The sequence below is a fragment of the Metarhizium album genome (genome assembly GCF_000804445.1).
Source record: "Metarhizium album ARSEF 1941 chromosome Unknown scaffold_43, whole genome shotgun sequence".
NCBI classification, from domain to species: domain Eukaryota; kingdom Fungi; phylum Ascomycota; class Sordariomycetes; order Hypocreales; family Clavicipitaceae; genus Metarhizium; species Metarhizium album.
Window position 1 is genome coordinate 30536 of NW_024467617.1, and position 21356 is coordinate 51891.

General features: G+C 57.8%; 4 protein-coding genes across 4 annotated transcripts; 1 reads left to right on the plus strand and 3 right to left on the minus strand.

Moving 5' to 3' along the window:
* Window positions 1-5707: 5707 nt before the first annotated feature.
* Window positions 5708-7432, minus strand: MAM_08098 (FAD binding domain-containing protein; the record flags this gene model as incomplete). The annotated part of the gene is made up of 1 exon (XM_040826896.1): window positions 5708-7432. The coding sequence occupies one exon, from the start codon at window positions 7430-7432 to the stop codon at window positions 5708-5710; it is 1725 nt and encodes a 574-aa protein (XP_040675090.1).
* A 738-nt stretch (window positions 7433-8170) lies between these two features.
* On the minus strand, window positions 8171-10077 carry MAM_08099 (Major facilitator superfamily domain, general substrate transporter; the record flags this gene model as incomplete). The annotated part of the gene is made up of 7 exons (XM_040826897.1): window positions 8171-8442; window positions 8492-8607; window positions 8669-8816; window positions 8983-9173; window positions 9477-9618; window positions 9672-9895; window positions 9965-10077. 7 exons carry the CDS (start codon window positions 10075-10077, stop codon window positions 8171-8173), a joined length of 1206 nt encoding a protein of 401 aa, XP_040675091.1.
* Window positions 10078-14588: 4511 nt separating this feature from the next.
* Window positions 14589-15218, plus strand: MAM_08100 (Cu/Zn superoxide dismutase-related protein; the record flags this gene model as incomplete). Its single annotated transcript, XM_040826898.1, has 2 exons — window positions 14589-14829; window positions 14902-15218. 2 exons carry the CDS (start codon window positions 14589-14591, stop codon window positions 15216-15218), a joined length of 558 nt encoding a protein of 185 aa, XP_040675092.1.
* Window positions 15219-19071: 3853 nt separating this feature from the next.
* MAM_08101 (Amino acid transporter, transmembrane) lies at window positions 19072-20832 on the minus strand (the record flags this gene model as incomplete). Its single annotated transcript, XM_040826899.1, has 4 exons — window positions 19072-19494; window positions 19582-19973; window positions 20026-20602; window positions 20677-20832. 4 exons carry the CDS (start codon window positions 20830-20832, stop codon window positions 19072-19074), a joined length of 1548 nt encoding a protein of 515 aa, XP_040675093.1.
* Between the last annotated feature and the right edge of the window lie 524 nt (window positions 20833-21356).

The following is a 21356-nucleotide window of genomic DNA, read 5'->3' on the forward strand; positions in this document are numbered from 1 at the left end:
AGAACTCGAGGCCTCCCACCACACGCACGTTGCAAAAGACGTCAACTGGTTGTGGCCACCCCAAACAATGGCCTGGTACTGCGTCGTAAGACGGCTCAGCTGAACGGGACGGATTCTCAGGCATGTACCCTGCTCGTTGCCATGAGACCACAAGGTGCGAACTCATCCAGAGGGACGTGTGAGCGTCGTTTCTTCCCAATCTCCGCGCCGCACCTGCGTGCCGGGTGGTGATGGTCCGGCAGGTGGCGCGACGCCACGCCAAGCTTGGACAGCTGAGGCTATACCGGCCCGACAGGCGGATACACGGCAAAGGGGAATAAAGTTTAGACACAAACGGCGGCCTGGATGCGCCCACGGCCATGGGCCATGGCGGCCGAGTTCAGCTTGGAAGCCGGGCAGGCACACATCGGGCCAGGCACAGTCTGGGATTCTTGATTCTTGCCGAGACGGGGTGGTGGTGATTTGGCCCCAGGCCCCGTCGGCCAGCCCCTGACCAGCCGCATGCGCCACGGGTTCCTGGGCTCGACCTCGGGATGACGGATCCATCTCTACAGTGACACTATTGAGCCGATGTCCGCGGGGGTGGTGCCGCCGCATGGACTGGCTGACCTACCTGAGGGAGCCCCACTTCTTCGCGCCGGCGGCCAGGTCAAGGGGTCCGGCACACCACCGGCACGGGTGGGGCTGGCGCCCGCGATGGCCCGATCGGGCTAGTCCATAACGTGGGGCTGCTGCGCGCAATCAAGGCTACTCACAACGGCTTCCAATTTTATATCTTGTGTTTCCTGCCTCTTCCCTCATCGTCGGGATCGGGGCGTTGCCGCGTGTGTGACCGGCCGCTTCCTGACCGACTGTTCCCCGCAACATCGTCTTCCGAGTCTAGCTTTCGCGCTGACAAAGTACGCGAGTGCGGTACAAAGCTACTACCCAAACTAATCCCTATTGAATCCTCGTCAGCCAATCAGATTTCAGTGGGCACCCCTTTGGCCCGCGTCGACGAGCGGAGCAGCCCTCGGCTCAGCTGCTGGAGCTGCTCACCCCTCAGTTCATCGTCGGCCGCCTCGATGATGTGACGACGTCCAGTCAACATGTTGGCTGAACTTGCGCGCGCATCTTTACAGCTCTTTGTGCCGCCGTGCTTGAGGACTGCTCGTATCCCGCTCGTCGTGCATGGAACCCCGCCTTGCGACTCGATGACATTGCTGGGTTGCCGGTGGACGCGCCACAGCCGTCATCGCCCGACGTCGCCGTGCCATTCCGCCCCTTTCCGCTTCAACAGTTTGGTGCTTTGCGTAGTTCTGGGGAGCTTTTGAAGCTGGAGTCCCGCCGTGGAAGCAATTGTGCGGGACCGCAGTTCGCATGAGCCAAAGGGCGAGGGTTTGTTGTAACCCCGAGACGTTGCAACATTTGTTCTTGACACCCTAGATGCCGATGCGCTGTCTGTAAATAGTCCCTCGCTTTTCTCACCAGCGGACGTGACGCTCCGAGCAACTCTGACGACAGGGGCTGGATCCCAGTGCGGTCAAAGTGCCGGCATTGCAATCCTGGAAGGCCCAACGATTTGGCCCCGGCTGGCAACAAGATGTGCGCAAGTGTGGGGGATTTATCGAACCGGCTAAACATGCGCCGCTAGTCAAGAAGGAAAAAGATGCAACGTCCTTTGCGGTCAAGGAGCTAGTGCCTACTTGATGCCGTGCAAGGCTGTCTCATCGTCGTACGCATAGCTCGGCTGGCGGATGCCCAAACAGACCATCTCATCCAATGGCCGCTTGAATATTCTTTCACGGCACTGGCAAACTTTGCTTGAGCTTTGTAGTTGGCGAGGCTTACGCCGCGCAAGTCGTCGACTATGATACTCTTTTCTCCCGCTTCTTGCGTTGCACTTTGAATTATTCGTGGAACAGGGAGAGCCTCACTCCGTCGCTTTCCCTGTAGCCAATCCTCGACGAGCTTCCCTGTGCTCCGGTTGGCGTAGGATTCAAGATTTCAAGAAAATCTATCAAATCCGACCTCGCGCTTGTCCATTGATTGCTGTGGGAGCAAGCCAAGAAGCATACATGAACAGACCTTGCTGCAACCCTTTGCGCCCTAACTAAATCGTGGAACAGCTAGTTCAATGGACGCAAAACCTCCAACAGTGACTTTGAACAAAGCTTTCTCAGACGGTCCGATCTCGACAAGAGCGATCCCCCTTCCAGCCCTCGGATGAATGTTACAAAAGTCAGACGGTGCGCGAGTCGAGCGCCTTGAAGAGGGACGAAAGTGCACCTCTTGCCGCCTGCCATGCTGCGTCTGTGTAGGTGCTTCATTGGTGTCCATGCCATCAACCTTGTAGCAGTCAGCGTCTGGCCAGGTCAGACGGTGCAAGTTTGAGCGTCGGGGAAGTAGTATCGCGTCGCCGTCGGGATCGACTTCACTTGGTCGCCGCATGCTGTGCGTTTGGATTCTGCGCAGAGACGGCAAGGACAGGTGAATGCGCCAAATTCCATCTCCAAGATGAGTGGCTCGCCAACGTCGTCACTTGGTCAGTGTCGCATGGCATATAAAGGGTGTTGGCAGACGAAAATATGCGCATTTTTTCGTCTGACAGTCAGGCCTCCAAGGCCACGGACCCACGGCGGCCAACACCGGTCAGTCACATAACTTGATCGCGAAGCCGCAATGGTCCCAAGACCCCGAGCCCAGCGTAGGGGGCAGGGGCATCTGGTATGCCTCAGGGTATCAGGCACACCGATCACGTGTATGCCGAGACCTTGAGTCTACGTTCGTCACGATGAGCCAAGAGCCGGGGAGACTTGAAGCTGATTATTGTATTGAATTTTGAATGCTTCTTTCCAAGCTCCGCCAGGAGTCAGGACTCTTTGTTGCAGCCAGACAAGTGCTCGCTTGATAAGAGGCGGACTCTCATCCCGCATCGGTTACCGTTGACTCGTCCATGAAGCCAGAGAGGTTCCCCTGACACAAGGTTGCATGTGGAACCAGCAACGGAGTCACGGAATAGACAACAACACGCCAGATTCAACATGCAGGCCAAGATTGGATGTAGGCCGGTACCGTTCCGCGCGTGAGATGATGTGGACCAGACCTGAGCGAGCGTCCTCATCTCGTCTGTCGGCCAAAAGAGAACACATTCTGCGTAGGTCTACTCCAACTTCCTCCAAACCACCCCAGACATGCTCGAACATGCAAGACGTGGAAAGCACCCATGAGGCAATTACGCAATTTGATAATTTACATCACTCTATTTGCCCTGTTGGACTTGTCTGTCTGGGACTCAGAGCCAAGCAGTGAGAAATTGCACTAAAAGGACGGGAATACCATCCCTCCTATTGAAACAAGCCGGGTTGGGCGACAGGCGAGCTCTGTACACAAAAAGAGTCTTGGTTCCTAGCTGGACAGGTTTCTGCACCGGTGCAAGTTGATCTTTTACCAACTCTCGTAGCTGCCTCATGCGGCGAGTAGTGAGCAGTGCTGAACGCGTAGACTGTAGCATGGCTATATCTCCTTGCATAAGGTTGCTGCTGACAACACGTCGCTTCCGGCAAAATCAAAGCCCGGACTAACTGATTGCCTCCTCCGAATATCAACGGCATGGGAAACCGAGTTGGTTGTCAGTCTCTACGTGTTCCGTCGCAGATTTGATTCCGCAGTGTTCAGAAAATCGTGACTTCATGTCTCGGCAGAGCAGCCGCATCCAGTGGGCACGGAACTCCAAGTTTCCAAGGAAACAATTTGCACTATTATCCAAGTTGGCACATGACAACGGAGGAATATACATGTTCTGTAGGGCATGGCCATGAGAATGGCATTCTGAGCAATCCCTCGTTTCTTTTCCCTTGTAGACACACGACAAGTACAACCGTTTACATGCCAAACAAGGACACGATGCAAGCTTGTCATCATGCACGCTGCGATGGATCCTTCTCAGCATCGCGCCGCCCAGCACTTAATAGCACCTGTCGCCGTCATGGTTCCCAGACTTGTACTTGATTTGGCAGCAGCGGTAGAACTGTCTGCATGCCGAAGGATTGTTGTTCAGCCCAAAGCAGCGGCGGTCGCTATGCATACTGCCCCCAACCTGCCCGCAGCAGTCCGAGGATGCCTGGCCCCAAAACGCTTCTCCCCGCGGCGCGTAACACCAGGAACCGGACTCCGTAGGCGCGCGAGAATCCAGAGCCGGGCCGGCAGCACCACCGTCACCTGCCGCGGCCACAGCGGTGAAGAGGGCAGGAAGAGCAACGGCCAGGGCGGAGAAGCGCATCTTGATTGTGTCTGCAGGGCAAACGAGCGGTCAGCCGTCTGGACAAGTCTGGACTTATAAGACTTGGAGTAACCTACAAAGTGGCGAAAGCTCGGGGTCAAGGGTCGCGGGTTTGCAGATGATCTGTCTGAGGATTGGATTCTCACGGCTTTCCGCAGCAGATGCGCTCTCTTAAATGATGTTTTGTTCCTGGTATGCACGGCGCGTAATCTTACGATGTAGAGCCGCTCCCTGGCCCGTTCCTACGGCTGGCACAAGACGAGGTGACGTGAGACGACGACGAGCGGCATGAGGAGGACGCTGTCAGATTCATGTCGTGTAACCCTCTGCCCATCGGAGAATGGCTCTTGTTGGTCCACCGCGCTCGGACTGGTAGGCCATGGAATCCTGCCCTTCAGCCGGCGTCGCCAATGTGACATTGACTTCCCTTCTCGGCGACGCTCGGCAGCGGCCTGGAGTTGCTCGCGGAGTAGACAGCTGCACTCGTGAGGGATCCAAGCCGGTCGAGCATCGCCGGATTTCTTCCAGAGAACATGTTGTGCGTTACATGATGCGGACTGAATGCCGCTTTCTCCTAGCAACAATATTGCATCCATTTGATCGGGGGGACTACCGTTTCGACATGTCAGCACAGGCGGCTCAAGACAGAAAACGAGTTCCGCCCAGCCTCTCGTGAACAAGGTGCATAAGCTGACGAACCTTGAGACGAGGGGGTCAAGAAGAGAAGGCAGGCCCCGGTGCTGCACAAACCCTGCGGTCAACAAGGCCTCGACCACATGACGAGCCGCAATGCATAATGGCTGCAGTGAGGACGATGCCCTCATAGGCCACTCAAGCGGCCGGGCACCGAGGCACAAGGGACCTGACGAGGCTCAGGCATCAACATCTTGACGCGCCAGTCACCCAGGCCACATTTAGCCCTCAAATGGTCGGGTCCTTCAGGTTGAGGAACAAAGCGACTCTTAAGACCGCGGGATATAACATACCCCGCTGTGATATCAGCCCTTGCTGCTTGTGACAAGGGCTCGTCTGCAGCAGTGCAAGAGGAGGGCTCGTGGTGCTTTGGCGCGGTTCGCGTACAACACACGTTGGTATCAAAGGTCCTTGGTTTTCAGAAAGGTCCTTGCGGCCAGAGGCTTCTACTTATGCAGCAGCCTTCTGCCCTAGGTCTTGTGACCGAGCCCTTGTGTCACCAACATCCGTGACGTTACTTGTCCCCTGGCTGCCAGAGCTCGATGGCACGGCATCCAGGCTCGAGATGTCAAGTGAGGTTAAGCCCGAGGTGTGCGGCACAGGGAAACAGCGCGTGCCAGAGCCGGACACAGATGTGACGCACGACAGGGCGGCGTACCTGCTGTTTGAGGCATAAATCGAGTCACATTACAGGATGATCCTCCCTGCCTAGCCATTACCCTCGCATGCAATCATTGATCCGGAACGTTGCAGCTACTCCCTCGCCCCGCTAGCCATATGATTCACCGCAATGTAACCAAACGTAAGAGCCGGGCCGAGCGTAGATCCAGCCCCGGGATATGCCCTTCCCATGACGGTAGCAGCGGTGTTCCCCGTGGCATACAGCCCTTTGATGACGGAGCCATCTGGTTTCAGCACCCTCGCGTGCTCATCAGTAACCAGTCCGCCGTTTGTGCCCAAATCTCCCGGTACGACGGACACTGCGTAGTAAGGGGCCACGGCAACAGGGCCAAGGTTCGGGTTTGGCGCGACTTTCCGGTCGCCGTAGTAGTTGTCGTACTCGTCGTCTCCGCGGCCAAAGTCTCGGTCCACCCCGTCCCGCGCCATGGTGTTGAATCGAGAAACCGTCGACTGCAGCCTGGACGGATCAAGGCCGATTCTGGCCGCCAGCTCCTCAAGTGACTCGGCCTTGTAGAGCCGGCCTCGGGTCAGAGCTTCCTTTGCCTCCTGCCGAGGCCGCAGACTGCCGAGGCAGTATCGCTTGCGATGATTGGCATCCAGTATGAGCCACGCCGGGATGGCGCTCACCTCACGGCTTCTGGCGTACTGCCGGCGGCCGCAGTCGGTATACGGCGCAGACTCGTTCATGAACCGCGAGCCCGTGGAGTCGACGATGATGCTGAACGGGCGCGACCGCTCTTGCAGCGCGAACAAGGGCTTGCCGAGGACGGGATCGAGGATCGTCGGCCCCCACCAGGCGTCGTCCATGAGGGCCGTGGCAGCGCCCAGCCTCATGCCGGCGCCGATGGCATCGCCGGTGTCGCCCTCGGACGCGCTGGTCCACCGGGTGCTCGCCGGCGCGGGGCCGTACCTGTCCCTCATGAGCTGGTTGTGCGCGAAGCCGCCTGCGCAGAGCAGCACTCCGCGCCGGGCTCGGATGCTCCGGATCCCGTCGTCCTGCCGCACCGTGGCTCCGATGACGGTCCCGTCCTCGCGCTGTATCATGTCGAGCAGCGACGTGTTGCGCTGAACGGCAAGACCAGACTGCTGGTTCAGGTGAAGAAGCTGCCCGACAAGAGACTGTCCCATGGTTGCCGGCTCCCGACCCGTTGCCTTGAGCCACATGACCCTGCATATACACCTCAGCCCTCGGGCAAAGTCCTTGACGGAGGAGCCCATGCTCGTGAGACTGCCCACCTCGTCTATGAAAACAGGTAGTTGCCGCAGCGGGCCCGGGCGGAGGAGCGGTTGCCATTTCTTCAGCGCCTTGAGATCGAAAACACCGGGCTCAACTGTCCTGCCGTGCCGAGTCGAGGCGCCTGGCAGCTTGGGGTAGTAGTCGGGACAGCCCTGGCTCAGCCTGCACCGGAAGCCTAGGCTCGTGAGGAAATCAAGCATCAGCGGGCCTTGCTCGAGATGGGCGAGTTTCCGCTGCCGTGTTGATGCTGGCCCGACACGCCCGATGGCTGCCTCCATGTACTTCAGCGCCTCTGCTTTGCTGTCGCTGATGCCCTCGTGTTTGGCGAGCCGACTCTGAGGAATCCACAACGCGCCCCCAGAGTACGCCGAGCTGCCGCCAATCTTGTCGGTCTTCTCGACGACCAGTGGTTTGAGGCCGTGGAAGTGTGCGCGCAAGCATGCCGCCAGACCTGCCGCACCGCTCCCGACAATCAGCACGTCGACTTCGGCGTCAAAGGCTGTCTGCGCGGGCGATGGCCGAGGCGGTGTCGCCAAGAGCCGATTCGACACGCGGTTCATCCTGATACTTGCTTACTGCGTCGTGTCCAACAGACGAATGCCAGTAGCGAGGATGTGCTGTGACGCAGTGTCGAGTTGGGACGATGCACAGCGGCCATCCACGCAACCACGGCCGATTGATGAAGGACTCGGGATTGCGGAAAAGGACAGCAAGTAGCTCAACCAGCAGCTGAATGGTTTGAGAGGGCCACTCAGGGCTGGGGAACTCTTCGACGTCACCCCAGAGCCGTGAAACAAGTCGGGGCCGGCTTCAAGGCAAATATGCACCTTCCCCTCAGTTCTTGCGGACACAGTCACAGTCATCGAGCCACAAGTAAAGACTGCAGATACACGGAGCACATGGATGGCCAATGGGCGGAGACTGCCAGTATTCATGATGGACTCCTCCGTTGTAATTGGCACAAGTGTCTGCCCGCCGCCAACTCGCGGCAAGGAGCTGCACGAGCAATACCAAGTCCATTCAGCCTGAAAAACAAAGTACAAGAGTACACCGATCTCTTGTTCCCGCGCAGTCTTTGCACATCACGGTGTGATTTACCTTGCGTTCCTTCCAGATCTCATGGGCTAGGGGGTGCAAGGGTTAGGGTTACATCGAGATGAGACGAGGAACGAGTCACGACACAAGCCCTTTGGCTCCCGCATCTTGGGCAAGAACCGACCAGATCACACTACAAGGTGCACTGCCACCTGTCGCCTCTTGTCAGTTCACATTTTCTCCGCGTCCGGCCAAGACCTTGACTACGCTGGGGTGGTTGAAACTGGTCTGATGACAGCCCCTGGCTCCATCTTTGCGTCTTCAACCTTCGGAATGGGGTCGTTCTTCAGGGTGAAGCAGCGATCGTCAATGCTGCCTCCCTCCTCGGTCTGTCCCCAAGAGTTAGCAGCAGCAGCGACAGCCAGAGGGAGACGCGGTCCGCACCTGAGGTGCTTTGCGTCAACGACTCGCAAACAAACGGCCAGAACGACGACGAGCGCGCATACAGCAATGGACGACTGCCAGCTGTATTTATCTACAGATACATCAGCAATGCTCTGGGCGGCCGCAGAAACGATTCTCACAATACGGTGCCCGGCTAGCCGGCCAGACCAGGACTTGGCTCCATGCCGAAATAGAATAGTAGCCAGCAATGGCGGCACCCACGGTCAGCGATCGTTCCTCGGGCTCTTGTGGTGCGCTTCAAAGCCAGTCCGTTAGTCCGGACTCGAGAGCGCTCGCCGATGCTTGACAAAACCCACAGATCGGAGAGCCACGCCCATATGAGCGGCGCAGTGCCAAGTGGAACATGGGACATGAAATAGGCAGCATATGCGGCCGGCAGGGGAGTGCCGTCCGGATTGGTCGTCCAAAGGCTCAGAATGACCGCCACGACGATGGCAATGAGCGCTGACATGTGTCAGAAATCATGCTCGGCAGGGGCCCGGGAAACACAGACCCTGCACGACAATCAAGGTCCATCTCGTTCTCAACACGTCGGACAAGAATGCCCAGATCCAAACTGGAACCCCAAGTCAGCCGCGCCAAAGGACGAGTAACGGAGCGGGAGACGCACCAAAAACAACGTTGATGGCGCTGCCGCCAATGGGGATGAGGTTGACCTGCACCGTAGTCCATCTCGGCGAACCGTCGCTGTTTCTGATGGACTTCAGGAACAGCCCAAAGTAGTTGTATCCCGACGTCCCGAGAACCATGGCAATGTAGATGGTGCCGACGACGTACACCAGCCACGTTGAAAACGTGCGTCTAGCCAAAGTCAGCGCCCTGCATGCAAGTCTGCGAGCGGAGCGGACGAGACGTGCCTGGCCGCGGCCCAAGTGATTTGTTTCGCGTCCAAGCGATTCTCCCTCTCGAGCCGACGGAGGGCAAGCTCGGAATGAAGCCTCGTGAACCAGAATGCCCACGGGTTGGGGCTCCGCGGGGAATCCGGTATCATAAAGTAGCCCGCGAAGCCCCAAGTCACGGTGATGATGGCATCAACGACAAAGAGCCACCTACACGGAGCGTGAGCCGCCGCCCTCCGCCAAAACGTCGACGGCATCTCCTCACCTCCAGCCGACGAGGTCGTGGCGACCATCCATGGTCTTGACAATAGACGCCTGCATCGCCCCGGACATCATCTGGCCGATTGCTTGACAGGAATGATAGAGGCCGATTCTCCTGGCCATCTCCCGCGGCGTGTACCAGGACACTGGCAGTCGTCAGCGAGTCAATCTCTCAAGGACTCGGGAGTCTGGTGCGCACTAAACAGCGTGATCATGCCGGGATACGCCGCGCTCTCGCACAGTCCCAAAAACACCCGCAGCACGTACACCTGCCTCGCGCTCGTGGTCGTGGCCACCAGCCCCGTGATGACACCCCAGATGACTTCCAGCGAAGGCAGCCACCAGCTCGGCCGTACGTACGTCATGATGACTTGGGACGGGATGAGCATGATGCAGTACGCAATGTTGAAGTAGGTGGTGAATCTGGACGGATGGCATCAGCACTCCCGGTCAAGCTGACGGTGAGGCATGTGCAATCGCGGGCAAACACACAGGTTCAGCTCGTTGCCCCAGAGCCCCAGGTCCTCCTTCATGCCGGACACGTAGGCGTTGTTGATGTTGGCCTGGTCCAGGAACCTGCGGCCGCTGGTGGTTGGGCATGTCATTCATTCGGACAAGGGTCCGGTCCCGGGAGAGGACTTACTTGATAACTACTCCGTACAACAACAACAGTCAGCGGCGATGCGGCCAGCACACGTGTCGTCTGGGGCGCCTCCACGACTTACTCTGGGAGATGCACCCAAACGTCAGCAGAAACACGTCCAACCTCGTCACCAGGCTTCCCTCCTCCCTGGACCGCGCTGGTGCCCCTTCCCCCGGTGTCCTTTTCGGCCCAAAACGGCAGCAATGGAAGCCACTTGTATTCGCCATGAGCCTCGATTTCGGATCAACCTTGTAGGGACGGTCAAGGGGGCAGGTTACAAATCGAGTCCAGGTTCTTGGTTCCGCGCAGGTGGATGCCCGCTTCCGGCGACGTGACTTCAGAGACTCGACTCCAGACTCCAGAGCACAGGCAGACAGATGACGGAGCAATGCGGGGAGGCTGGCCAGCGGATTGGCGAGGATGCAGCTAGGCATTTGGCTGTGCCGCGATTGGTCTCTGGCCTTGGGAGTCTGTTTGCGGCCGGGATTTCGCGGATGGCAGGCAGTTGGAGCAGAACAGGCTACTTTTAGGTACTAGACGTCCTGCGCCATGAGGCGAAAAGGGGCACACTTCTAGATTGGTTGTCCAAGACATTGGCGAGAGTCGCTGGCGCTGTATCTCTTTGGCCCATGACTTGGTGGCCAACCTGATAGATAGCCGCAGCAACTCAGGGTAGGCTATAGTGGCAAAAAGTGTTGTTTCATATGCTGCGGCAAATTGTCAAGTCACCATTGATAGATATAGTTTCTGCCAGTATGGCTATGTGCTATATTGACCAAATATCATGATGTGCATCCAATCACAAGTGCTGCATCTCAAGTGCAATACAGACGCAGACCCCCAGATCAATCACGGTCCGCGCCGTGAGTCGTTGAGCAACGGCAGGGCGGTGTGCATTCTTCTGAGCCCCTGCATCGGACGGCACTCGGTGCTCTAGAAAGAAGCAGCGGCCAAGGTGCCTTGAGTGTCCTACCGCTTCCCCGGCTTCTCCTCTGGGCGTGTCCTCGTCACGAGTCCTGACTCCCCACGGACTGGCCTTGGGGCGGTGCGTAGCGTCGCCTGGCTGCCAATACAAGCTCGCTTGTGCCGCTGGCTCCTCACCGGCCCCTTCCACGGCCGCTAGGACCGTACAGGCATCTGGATGCCAATCGATGGGCTATTTTGAGGATGTGACGGGTCGGCCCAACGGCTGGGCTGGGGGTGCTACAAGGCTGCCGCTACCTGGCGTGTTTGACTGGGCGAACAGTACTCCGTAACAAGGCTGGATTGTGGAAATGATGCAGCGAATCGGGAAGAGGTCAAGTTTTCCGAAACCCCATGTTATGTCAAGAAGGTGTTCCCTTCGATGGGCGGTCGGTCGTACGGAGTACTGATCAGTGATCACGGGGCGAGTAATTTCCGGTGAGTATGGGCCGGGCCGGGCAATAAATGAGCAATGCTTTTTCGATAGTAGAAAGGTCCGGCTTCGTAGGACATACGTAACACCAACGTGGGCTGGGCCACGCCGAAATAACGGCAGCCCAGATGACGCATTTCTCAAGTGGACTACACCCATGCCCGCACATGACTGATTCGTCAAGGGACGCCAAGGCTCGCTGGCCGGAGGCCAGGAATCGCCCCCTGCAGTTCTCCATGTTCTCGATCTCCAGTGCATACTGCTGTCTCAATCGTCTTTTGCCGCATGCCAAGTCCGGACCTGGTGTACGGGGTAGTTACAAAGGCTGGCTTGGCTGTAGTCACGCCTGGTAGTAAGTTAGGGCTACTCCGTGCGGCGGGCTCTGTACGCCCGGCCTCCCGACGTACGGAGTAGTTGATAGTATTTCAATTGGCTCCCGAGCCAGTGCTGTTCGATTTTGGATTGACGGATTCCCGATGACGGTTGACACCGTGTTCGGCTCGGTGGCCCTGCCGCCCTTGCCCCGGTAAATCATGCTCCATCACGCAACGCAGTTGTGCAAAGGAGGAATGTGTCTACACAGTCGAGGCACATCACGACGGAGTCTGATCTGCCGTTGTCAGAGACCCAACGCTCGTCCAAGCGTTCAGAGGCGTGGGGCCCGGTCAGACCTTTAAAAGTATTGGATTTTTGGTACTTTTTACTATTATTATGGTCTGAGCTATGCTCGACCTCAAAGACGCGATGCAATACGGATGCAATGGGACAACATAGCCTGTGACCCATATAGTGCCAGATGAACAAGAGTTGGGCAGCTTGTCTACGGAGTATTGCGTACTCTTTTGGCTCAATGGCCAGGGGTCCGGCAAACCGCCGGGATGACCGCGGCTGGCACCCGCTATGGCCCAATAGGGCTAGTCCATATGGTTATCACACTTTTTCAAAGCTAAAAAAAAAGGCCTATTAATAGCATTAAACTTGTCTGTTAGATTTACTAGAAAAGAGTGCATATTAGTTATATATAAAGAGGTTAATCAAGTTATCAAGCTAAAAAAGTGGCTGTATTGCTGATGTGGCTGCGTTGCTGATGACCACCACCTTTGGTGGTGAGGGCTTTGCTAGCTGAACCATCTAAAGTGGGGCGGGCACGATCAGTACATATTGGGTCCCATGGCAAAAAATGCGGTGTCCCCAACTTTACCAGGAGGCTAAGCATTGCAGGAAAGATGTTACGGTAGACGCTCATTTACAGGTACAGGTTGTTGTCACGGCTCAAGTTGGACGTGGCGTGAATGACTATCATGTCGGCACAACGAGGGGCTTGAATCATGTCCAAGCAACACGTGCAAATGAAAACACCAAGAAAAGTGATGATGTTTACACTGAGGAAGGGCGAGGCAACGTGGGCCACGGCGGGCAGTGGAGGCAACGCGCGGGCATCTTTGACAAGCACGGACTGGACATGGAAATAGCAAAGCCTGCGTCTTTGGGTTCCGCAGGCCGCACCGACTGCAAAGCATACGCCAAGATGGATGGTAATAGAACTAGCTCGCGTGTCCATCATCTTGTAAAGGCGAAGCCAGCGAGTTGGAAACCCGCTCCGTGGGAAGGGGCGGGCACGTGATGGCATTCGTGATGAACAAGGCAGCGATGGGTACCCGTGAAGCGCCCCACTATTAGAAGCTCCGTGCTGCGTTCTCCGTATGGCATCAAGATTCACGAATGGCAGAAAAGCAGCAGCCCGCCCCACCTCATCACTCGCCAGTTGTCACCACCATCTGATCGTGGCGGACACGGTAACATAATAATTACACTCCCCGCCACCCAGCCCATGACGCCGGCTGTCGTCCATCTGTTGGCTTGGCGAGCCCCGACTTCCGCAGCGTTCCCCCGACATGTCAATTTGCATGGACCACGGAGTACTCGGTATTGGTAGCACACGGCGGCCTGCAGCGACATGCGGACTGGCTTCGAAGACGCAGGGCAAAATCAAAATAAAATAAAATGCACACCGAGGCCTCGGCTCGGTCGGACCGACGACGACCGGGCGAGCGAGGACTTGGATGGGGGCTCATTTCCCAGAGCTGTGCGGCCTGCCGTGGCCAACAGTCTGTGCAGCAGCATTGCAAGCGGTCCTATTCCGTACTGTGTACTCCGTACTCCGTACTCCGTACCACCGTCTATCCGCACGACCTGCAGAGAAAACTCCAATTTGTCGTCGGGTGGTTTTAGATGCCGTTGTCGCCCGGAAGGACCGGGGCGGATGCAACAGCAAGCGCAACCGGTTTGCTGCGTCCGTCCCAGACCGTGGACGAGCAAGTGCCAGGCAAACACTCAAGCTTCATCTTCATGTTCGCACCTGCCGACCGTTGACGGCCCGACCCACCCAGGCGCCAGCCGCCACCGCACTCCCCCCGTACATTCCAAATACTCCGCACTCATGGATGCGCACCGGATGCTCCGTAGAGCGTCCATCTAATACAGGCCGGCCAGATCTGAAATGATGACATTGTTCGCTCAATAGCCCGTCTAGTTACGCCTCGGCGGCGCTGGATTCATGTTGGTCTGGAGAAAAAGAAACCAAAAAAGCGTCAAACACAAGGTTTTTAGCGTGCGTCGTAGCTGCGATTAAAGTTGTATACACATTGTACCCAGCGGGCTGCAGCGGGGTGTAGGAGGATAAAAAGTGGAAAGGACTGCTCGAGCATGGCAATCCCACGTCGTCGAGGTTTGTGCGCCACACAAGCTGACTGTCGCACAGCCCTTGTCTTACTCTTTGACAACAACTTTGCTCATTTCGCGCCCTTGCTTGGAAGGATACGGAGTACGAAGCCGTCGATTCCGTGTTGACTTTTTCTTATCCTTAAAGAGTGCATGCGCCGCTTCCACAAAACTTCTTCTTTAGCCTCCCACTTCATCCCGCAGCGCGCACCACCGACAGACAATCCGATCGTACAAAGTGCTGCCTGTGAGGGCCATCAACCAACTCAAGAGTCAGTGGATGGGATCAGGTCGTGCGGGAATACACTCGCCCCTTGTCTTTATACCCAAGCCTGCCGTGAGGCAAACCAACCACCATGATGTTGTCACTCCTGGTCGCCGGCCTCGCGGCCCTCGCCCAGGCCACCCGCGACGCCCCCGTCGTCCACAACAATGCCAGGGCCATCTACGAAGCTGTCCTCCCAAGCCAACCTTTCCATCGCGGCAACCTACACGGCAACATTCGCGGGTCTGTTCAAGCCTCGCCCGGCCCCGACGGCGTCGGCGTCCTGTATCGCGTCGAATTCCAAAACCTCCCCGAGGAAGGCGGGCCATTCCGTACGTTTCACTCAACCCGAGACACGACACGCAGGCCCTTCCTCGACCAGCTCACTGACACCTTTCACTTAGTCTATCACATCCACGTCAATCCTGTCCCCTCGGACGGCAACTGCACCAAGACACTCGCCCATCTTGACCCGTACAAACGAGGCGAGACTCCCCCTTGCAACGCCAGTGCGCCCCAGACTTGCCAGGTTGGCGACCTCAGCGGCAAGTACGGCGAGGTCAAGAACGATCCCTTCGTGGACGAGTACTTGGATCCGTACTCGTCGCTGGACGAAGGCACCGAGGCTTTCATGGGCAACAGGTCCATCGTTGTGCATTTCGCAAACAAGACGAGAATCACTTGTGCCAATTTGGAGAGGATCCCCGGGTGTTCTCCTTAGACGTTTCGTTATCGGACTAATAATTCTTTGTATTTAATTCGTCTCGGACGTCGTCTCATCCATGTCGGGAGCCACGGCTTTGCGAGACCCAAAACCGAAGGAATGGCCAGGCTAGCTGTTCCTCGAGGGGCCCTATTAATAAAAGCATGACTGATACGGGCATCAACTATGTCGCACGCTGTCTCTCCTTGCGTCGTGATGAATCTCGCGCTCAACCGGTTGCGCGCCTCAACTGCTCAACAATGACGAGCCAGCTTTAGTCTTGGTGCCCCATTGACTTCCCACGCGCGCCCCGGGACATGTCCAATAAGAACAAAAAGATATGATCGAATGGCTATCTGAAGATCTCTGGCCAAGTTTGATGAACTGACTTTACACGCCCTCGCGCACGGACCTCGGACATCCGAAACATGGCATCACACATGATCCATGTCTACAATCGCATTGAAAAGCCTGCTGGCTGCCGCTTCGAACCGCTAATGGGTATCTATCAGGTAAAAGTAAAGTCGAGTGGTTTTTCCAGTATGCCCATCTCAGTCCGGTGTTGTCGTTGTATCCGTACCATGAGTGAGGGGCAACATAGAACACCATCTGTCTGCGGGTGTTTCTCACCAAACCACGACATTCCTTATTCTACGTCGACGCGGCCAATGCCCAATTCACGCCCCGGACACTGCTGGCACCTGCCGTGGAGCGTATTCTCATCTACCTGGCCGTCGGGGAACTTGCGTGGGCAGACGTGGCCAATCTCTTCTTGCAGCCGTGGAATCTCGACTCGTCAAATCGCGCCACTTGGCTGATTGGCATGCTTGGTCATGAGTGACATTTTCGTATCCTTTTCCTTTGTGGCATCTGAAAAAAAAAAAAAAAAAAAAGCTTAAGCCGAGGCTGAGGCTGATGGTACAAAGCGATCCGATCCTGATTCCTGATACAGCTCCACGCAGGCATTGCCCTCGACAAAATCAAACGGCGAACCGACTATTCGAACCCGACGCCCGGCTGGTCATGCCCCGTGCCGGAATAGCCCGCCCCCATCGTCGACGCCAGTCGCAGTATCCATCGACAGAAGCACCGCGCGCTAGGTGCTGCCGCCGGAGGAGCGAGCTGCATCTGCGGCCAGGCGCTCCGACACAGGGACCTGGCTACGCCTGAACTCGTTGACGTATCGTGTCAGCATGGCCTGGTGGGAACGCGGCCGTCCATTGGAGCCTGTGCCTCCCGTCTCGTGAGTTCTGAAGCACGCCAGTCTGCGTATTAGCACTCTCGCATCGTGAATGGGCTGGGAGTCGGGCCCGGCTACCTGCGTAGCTCCAGCGTCCGCGGTGAAGCGGCATCTGCCTCTGCCGCTGGCGTAGTTTGCAAAGCAGTATCTCCCAACGACATTGCAACGTAAGGTAAACGATGAGCTGGAAAGGCGGGGGGAAGATTCGATTTCGCACGAGAAAGGAGCTACTGAGTCGAAACCCGTATTTGCTTCTCTGGGGAAAAGAGACCACGGAAGAAGAACTACTAGGTAACCTATAAAGACGTCCATCTACGACGTATGTGAAATTCTTGTGCAGTCAAAGCCAAGCCCTCCGCCAGATGTGCCCGACACTTGGTACCCTGAACGATGTTCGACGTGTGATGCCCCCGATGAGACGTCGAGAATGGGCAACTTGCCCAACCGTGTTTCCGGCGACGTGATGGAGACCCAACGCGGTGAAGTCGTCCCTGAAATGACGGCTTTTTGTGCCTGGCGCTGCGGGCACGGCTGCCTCTCCTTGATCCTTGGCAGCCTGCAGAGTTGAGGTCCAAATCGAGCCGGGTGTTCTGTTCGCACGTGCCGCAGGGTCGTATCTTTGGCGACATTCAACGCCCACTGCGCAGGTGGTTGGATTCATTTCCGTCCATCGAATCTGGTTGCCTTCCTTGGGCAGCCATGGTTGGACAACCCCTGCTCGTCAAGCAAGGGCCAGTCAGTGTCTTGAAACAAATGGCCACCCAGAAAGAGCCGCCGGGCTTTGTTACCAAGTTCACGAACCCAAGTGCGTCCAATCGGGTCCCACGATGCGTGGTGCCTGTGTGAAAGGAATGCGGGGAGCAGGTAACTACTGAGCAGGGGAGACGGGGAGTGCTTCCAAATGCGTAGGCGAATTCATTCGGAGGGAGATGCAGATATTTGCGCCGTCCAGTGAGCGTCCGACTCGTGCCAGCGCAGGTTTGGGATCAGGCACGAAATGGCTCGCTAGCACGGGCGAAGCGACGTGTGTCTTTCTAGCTTGCCCCCTACTCGGCTGGTGATGAGAATTGTCTGTGATTCCGCACCAACACCGACTGTCTCTCCGGGATGAGTAGCCACGAGGCTCGTCATTCATGGCGAGCGCTGCATGCGTCATGTTGGGCCGCAACTAGTTGGCGCCCTCCGACCTGCTATTGGCTATCCGGAGTTAAGGGGCAGAAGCAGAGGTGTGCTTGGACGAAAACCTCCCTGGCCACGGGAATAGTTACTATCCCCAAGCAGGTGGAAGTTCCTTGGAGTACTTTCACGTCTGGTGAGCAACAAGTCCCCAATAGCTGTCGGGACAAAGAAGTGCGGAACTGTGAAAAGTCAAACACGGCAGCTGGCTGGCCGTGTAGGAATTGCCCGAGGATGGCCGGTCTGGTAGACATCTCGACATGCCGTTTTCAACCCTGCGACGCTGGTACCTGGCTTGTTGATGCCCATGTAGCATAGCATGTACGGGGGATGTCCAAGAACTGTTACCCTGCATCGTGCCCCCCCCTTGTTCTGGATGTCCCCCTGTATACAGCCATACCTGTTCGCCTTGTCCAAGTGTGACGACTTGTGATCTGGTCCAAACTGAGACAAGCATCCGGCTATTTCTCAAATACGAAACCCGACTATTTTAGCCCTCTAGGTCGCCCGCCGCGAGATAATCCCGGCAACTTGAGAGATCGTCGTCAGGCTAGGGAGGCATGCCATGTCGGGTATTTGGGCTCCGCGAGCCAGTTCCCCAAGTACTGTCCTGGCATGGAAAGCTGTCCATCACAAAGGCCATCGCGTTTGCCCATTGAGTCGCGGAGCAATAGGGCCTGGCAACGGCCTGATATTTCTGACGGCCAGCCCCATGAGCCATGGCGGGGATCCGCATGACCGCAACGGAGGACAATTCCGTCTTTGAAAAGAGGGCTTCCAAGTGACAACGTACCCGACAGTCATGAAGGGCATTTGGATCTGGAAAATTTGACAGGCCGACTTGTTCACGTAGGAATCGCATTTAAGCACCGCATTGTACGGGGAAGACTCTGGGCCGTCAAAACAGGGCCAACAGACCGTTGTGTTGATATTTTCAAATGACATGACATTGGTATTTCGCGCCACATAGTTTATTCCAGCCCGACAAGATATGACATGACAGTACAAGAGGCGTCTCCAGCATCACCTGCTGAGCACCCGGGTGAGCCTCGGCGGCCAGCATCAAACAAAAGGATCGTGATCAACAGCAAAGCCCCTCCCGGGACACTTTTACTGGTTAGTAGTAGATCTACACGAGATCAAAGAGAAACAGGGCACAGTCACTGCGAAACCCGCGACGGGACGAGACTTGGGATGGTCTGCCGAGACAGTCGCCATCGAAAGCCGCGCGCCAGCCGAGGCCATGCACCCGGGCGTCAACCCAGGATTCTGGCCCGGGTAAAGTCCAAGCCCGGATACGGCCCGGTTGTCGGGACGAGCGAGCCACGCAGAGCTGTAGCGTCCGGGGCGGCCGCGTTTCCCGCATCATGGTCCCGTTTGACACAGCTGTTCGCTCAACATTCACAGCGACTGCTCGTTCTGGAATCCATCTACGTCGCAGCTCACGGCAGTAGGCTAGGCCGAGTTGGAGTTGTCGGCACACGTCCACGCTCGAGACGCGCCGCTTTTGTTGTACGAGTCTATGATGCCAACGATGGAGCCGTAGGTGCCGGCAACCATGAGAAAGGTGCCGGTCACGACGACGAGAATGCTGAAAACGACCATGAATATCCAGCGGCTCGCTGGGTCTTTTCTGCCCCGGTGCCAGTTGTCGTACAGCCACATGCAGCCCATGGGCTGGAAGGACATGAGCGTGCCGAGGAGGGCGCCGACGAGCGAGACCAGGCCCCCGAAGACGGGGATGCCGCTGGCGATCAGATACGCAATCACGGTGGTGACCAGGGTACAGCTCAGCCAGGTCGCCCAGTGAATGGCATCGTTGGCGGTGAGATGCTTTGAGCCGCGCAGTATGCGGACAAACGCGTACTTTGCAGGCAGCTACAGCCGGCATCAGCACGAGGTTGTTGGGAGGTTGGGACGGGAGGCGCCGCGAGGCCACGACACGACCCGGGGAGCTCTACTCACGTGGACGACAATGGTTGTTGTTGCCACGAGACCCGGAAGGGCCAGGCCGTAGGCAATCCTCTTGACGAGGGGGCCGGCGGAGCCGAGGGCCGGAGACGCAACGTAGGAGCCGCAGTAGTAGTAGACGACGGTGCCGATGGACACGTAGGTCACGGTGACGGCGGCCTGGCAGATGAGCAGAGACCGCGTGTAGTGGCGCGGGTCGCGCATCTCGGCGGCGATGGAGAAGAAGGCCGGCGTGCCGGCGTAGGCGAAGACGATGGACGCGACGGCGGAGACGGCGGCGGCAAAGGACGGTCTCTTGACCAGCTTGAAGTCGGACGCCCACGGGCCCTGCGGCGGCGCGGCGGCAGGACGATCCTGGACGGCCACGGCGACGGTCACGAGCAAGACTGCCACGGCACGGTCAGCTCGCTCGCTCACTTCACTCACTCACTCACTCACTCACGCACGCCTGACAACAGGCCGGCGCGGCGTCGCGGGGCGGGAGGGACGAACTCGAGACGAGGATGCCGGTCAGGCCTGCCCAGGCCAGCCAGCTGATGCGGGCCAGGGTCCGGATGCTGGCCAGCATGAAGCCGGCGACGGCGGCGACGGCGACAAAGCCGGCTGTGCAGGCGCCGTGGGACGAGACGGCGTTGAGGCTGATGGATATGCCCAGCATTCCCGACCCGGCAACAAAGATCCAGTCTTGCGCGCGTTGCGTCAGCCCGAGACCCGAGACGGGAGACCCGCGAGAGCTTTGGGCTTTGGACTCACAAACGCAAAAGGCGGCGCCCAGCGCCTCCCGCCCGATGCGGCCAAACATCAAGCCGCCGGCGTCATCGATGCCGTACACCTCGGGATGCCGCCTCTTGAAGACGCCGACAATGTGGTCCGACCACGTCGTGACGGCCGCAACGGCGAGCAGGCAGACGAGGCCGGGGATGAGGCCCAGCGTGTCGAACGTCGCCGGTATCGACAGGACGCCCAGCCCGACCTGCGTCTTCATCATGAGCGCGACGGTTCCCACCCACCCGACCTTTTGGCACCCGTTAGTCAGTTTCCGGCGCCCACGAGCACGCATGAGCGAGCGAGTTGGCTGTCTTGTCTCACATTGCGGTAGTTGGGGCCCTTTCCGGTCAGGTCCCCAAACACGGCGTCGTGCAGGCCTGCGTCGCCGTCGTACTCTGGAGGCTCGGCCGCCGCCACGGACAGATGTCGCGGCTCGCCGTCGAGGCCAGACGACTCGGACTTGTTGGACATTGGCATCTCTCAATGGGCCGCGGCTGCGTCTCGCAACGCCGAGCAGGACCAGACCCGGACACGAGGGCGCTGCTGCTGCTGCTGCTGCTGGGCTCTCGGACGCGGAACAGAGAAGCGACGGGGGATCGTGCGATTCGTGCCAGGCTTCGTGGACAGTCTCGTGCAGGCAGGACCATTGTCCCGGGAAATGGGCAGGTCTGGGTTCGACGAGTCGGGCAAGCTTGGTTGGTTTTTAAATACCTTGCCGTCGACGACGCCCAGGCCGCATTTGTTTATACCCACATCCACGAATCCACGATGCCACATGCAGAATCTCCATTCTCCACCTCCGCACCAGGACCGGCCTCGTGCCACTGCTGTTGTTTATACTCGGCGCGTGGCTAAGCTTTTGCCTCGATGTCGTCCGTCTGCTTTGTTGTCCGTGGCGGCCCTCGCGCCAACTGGGCTTGATCTAGCCGCACGCCGGGCCACAGACGGGACGCATTTGGACCGGCACGACTCGTCGCGCGGCCAGAGTCGGACAATGTCAA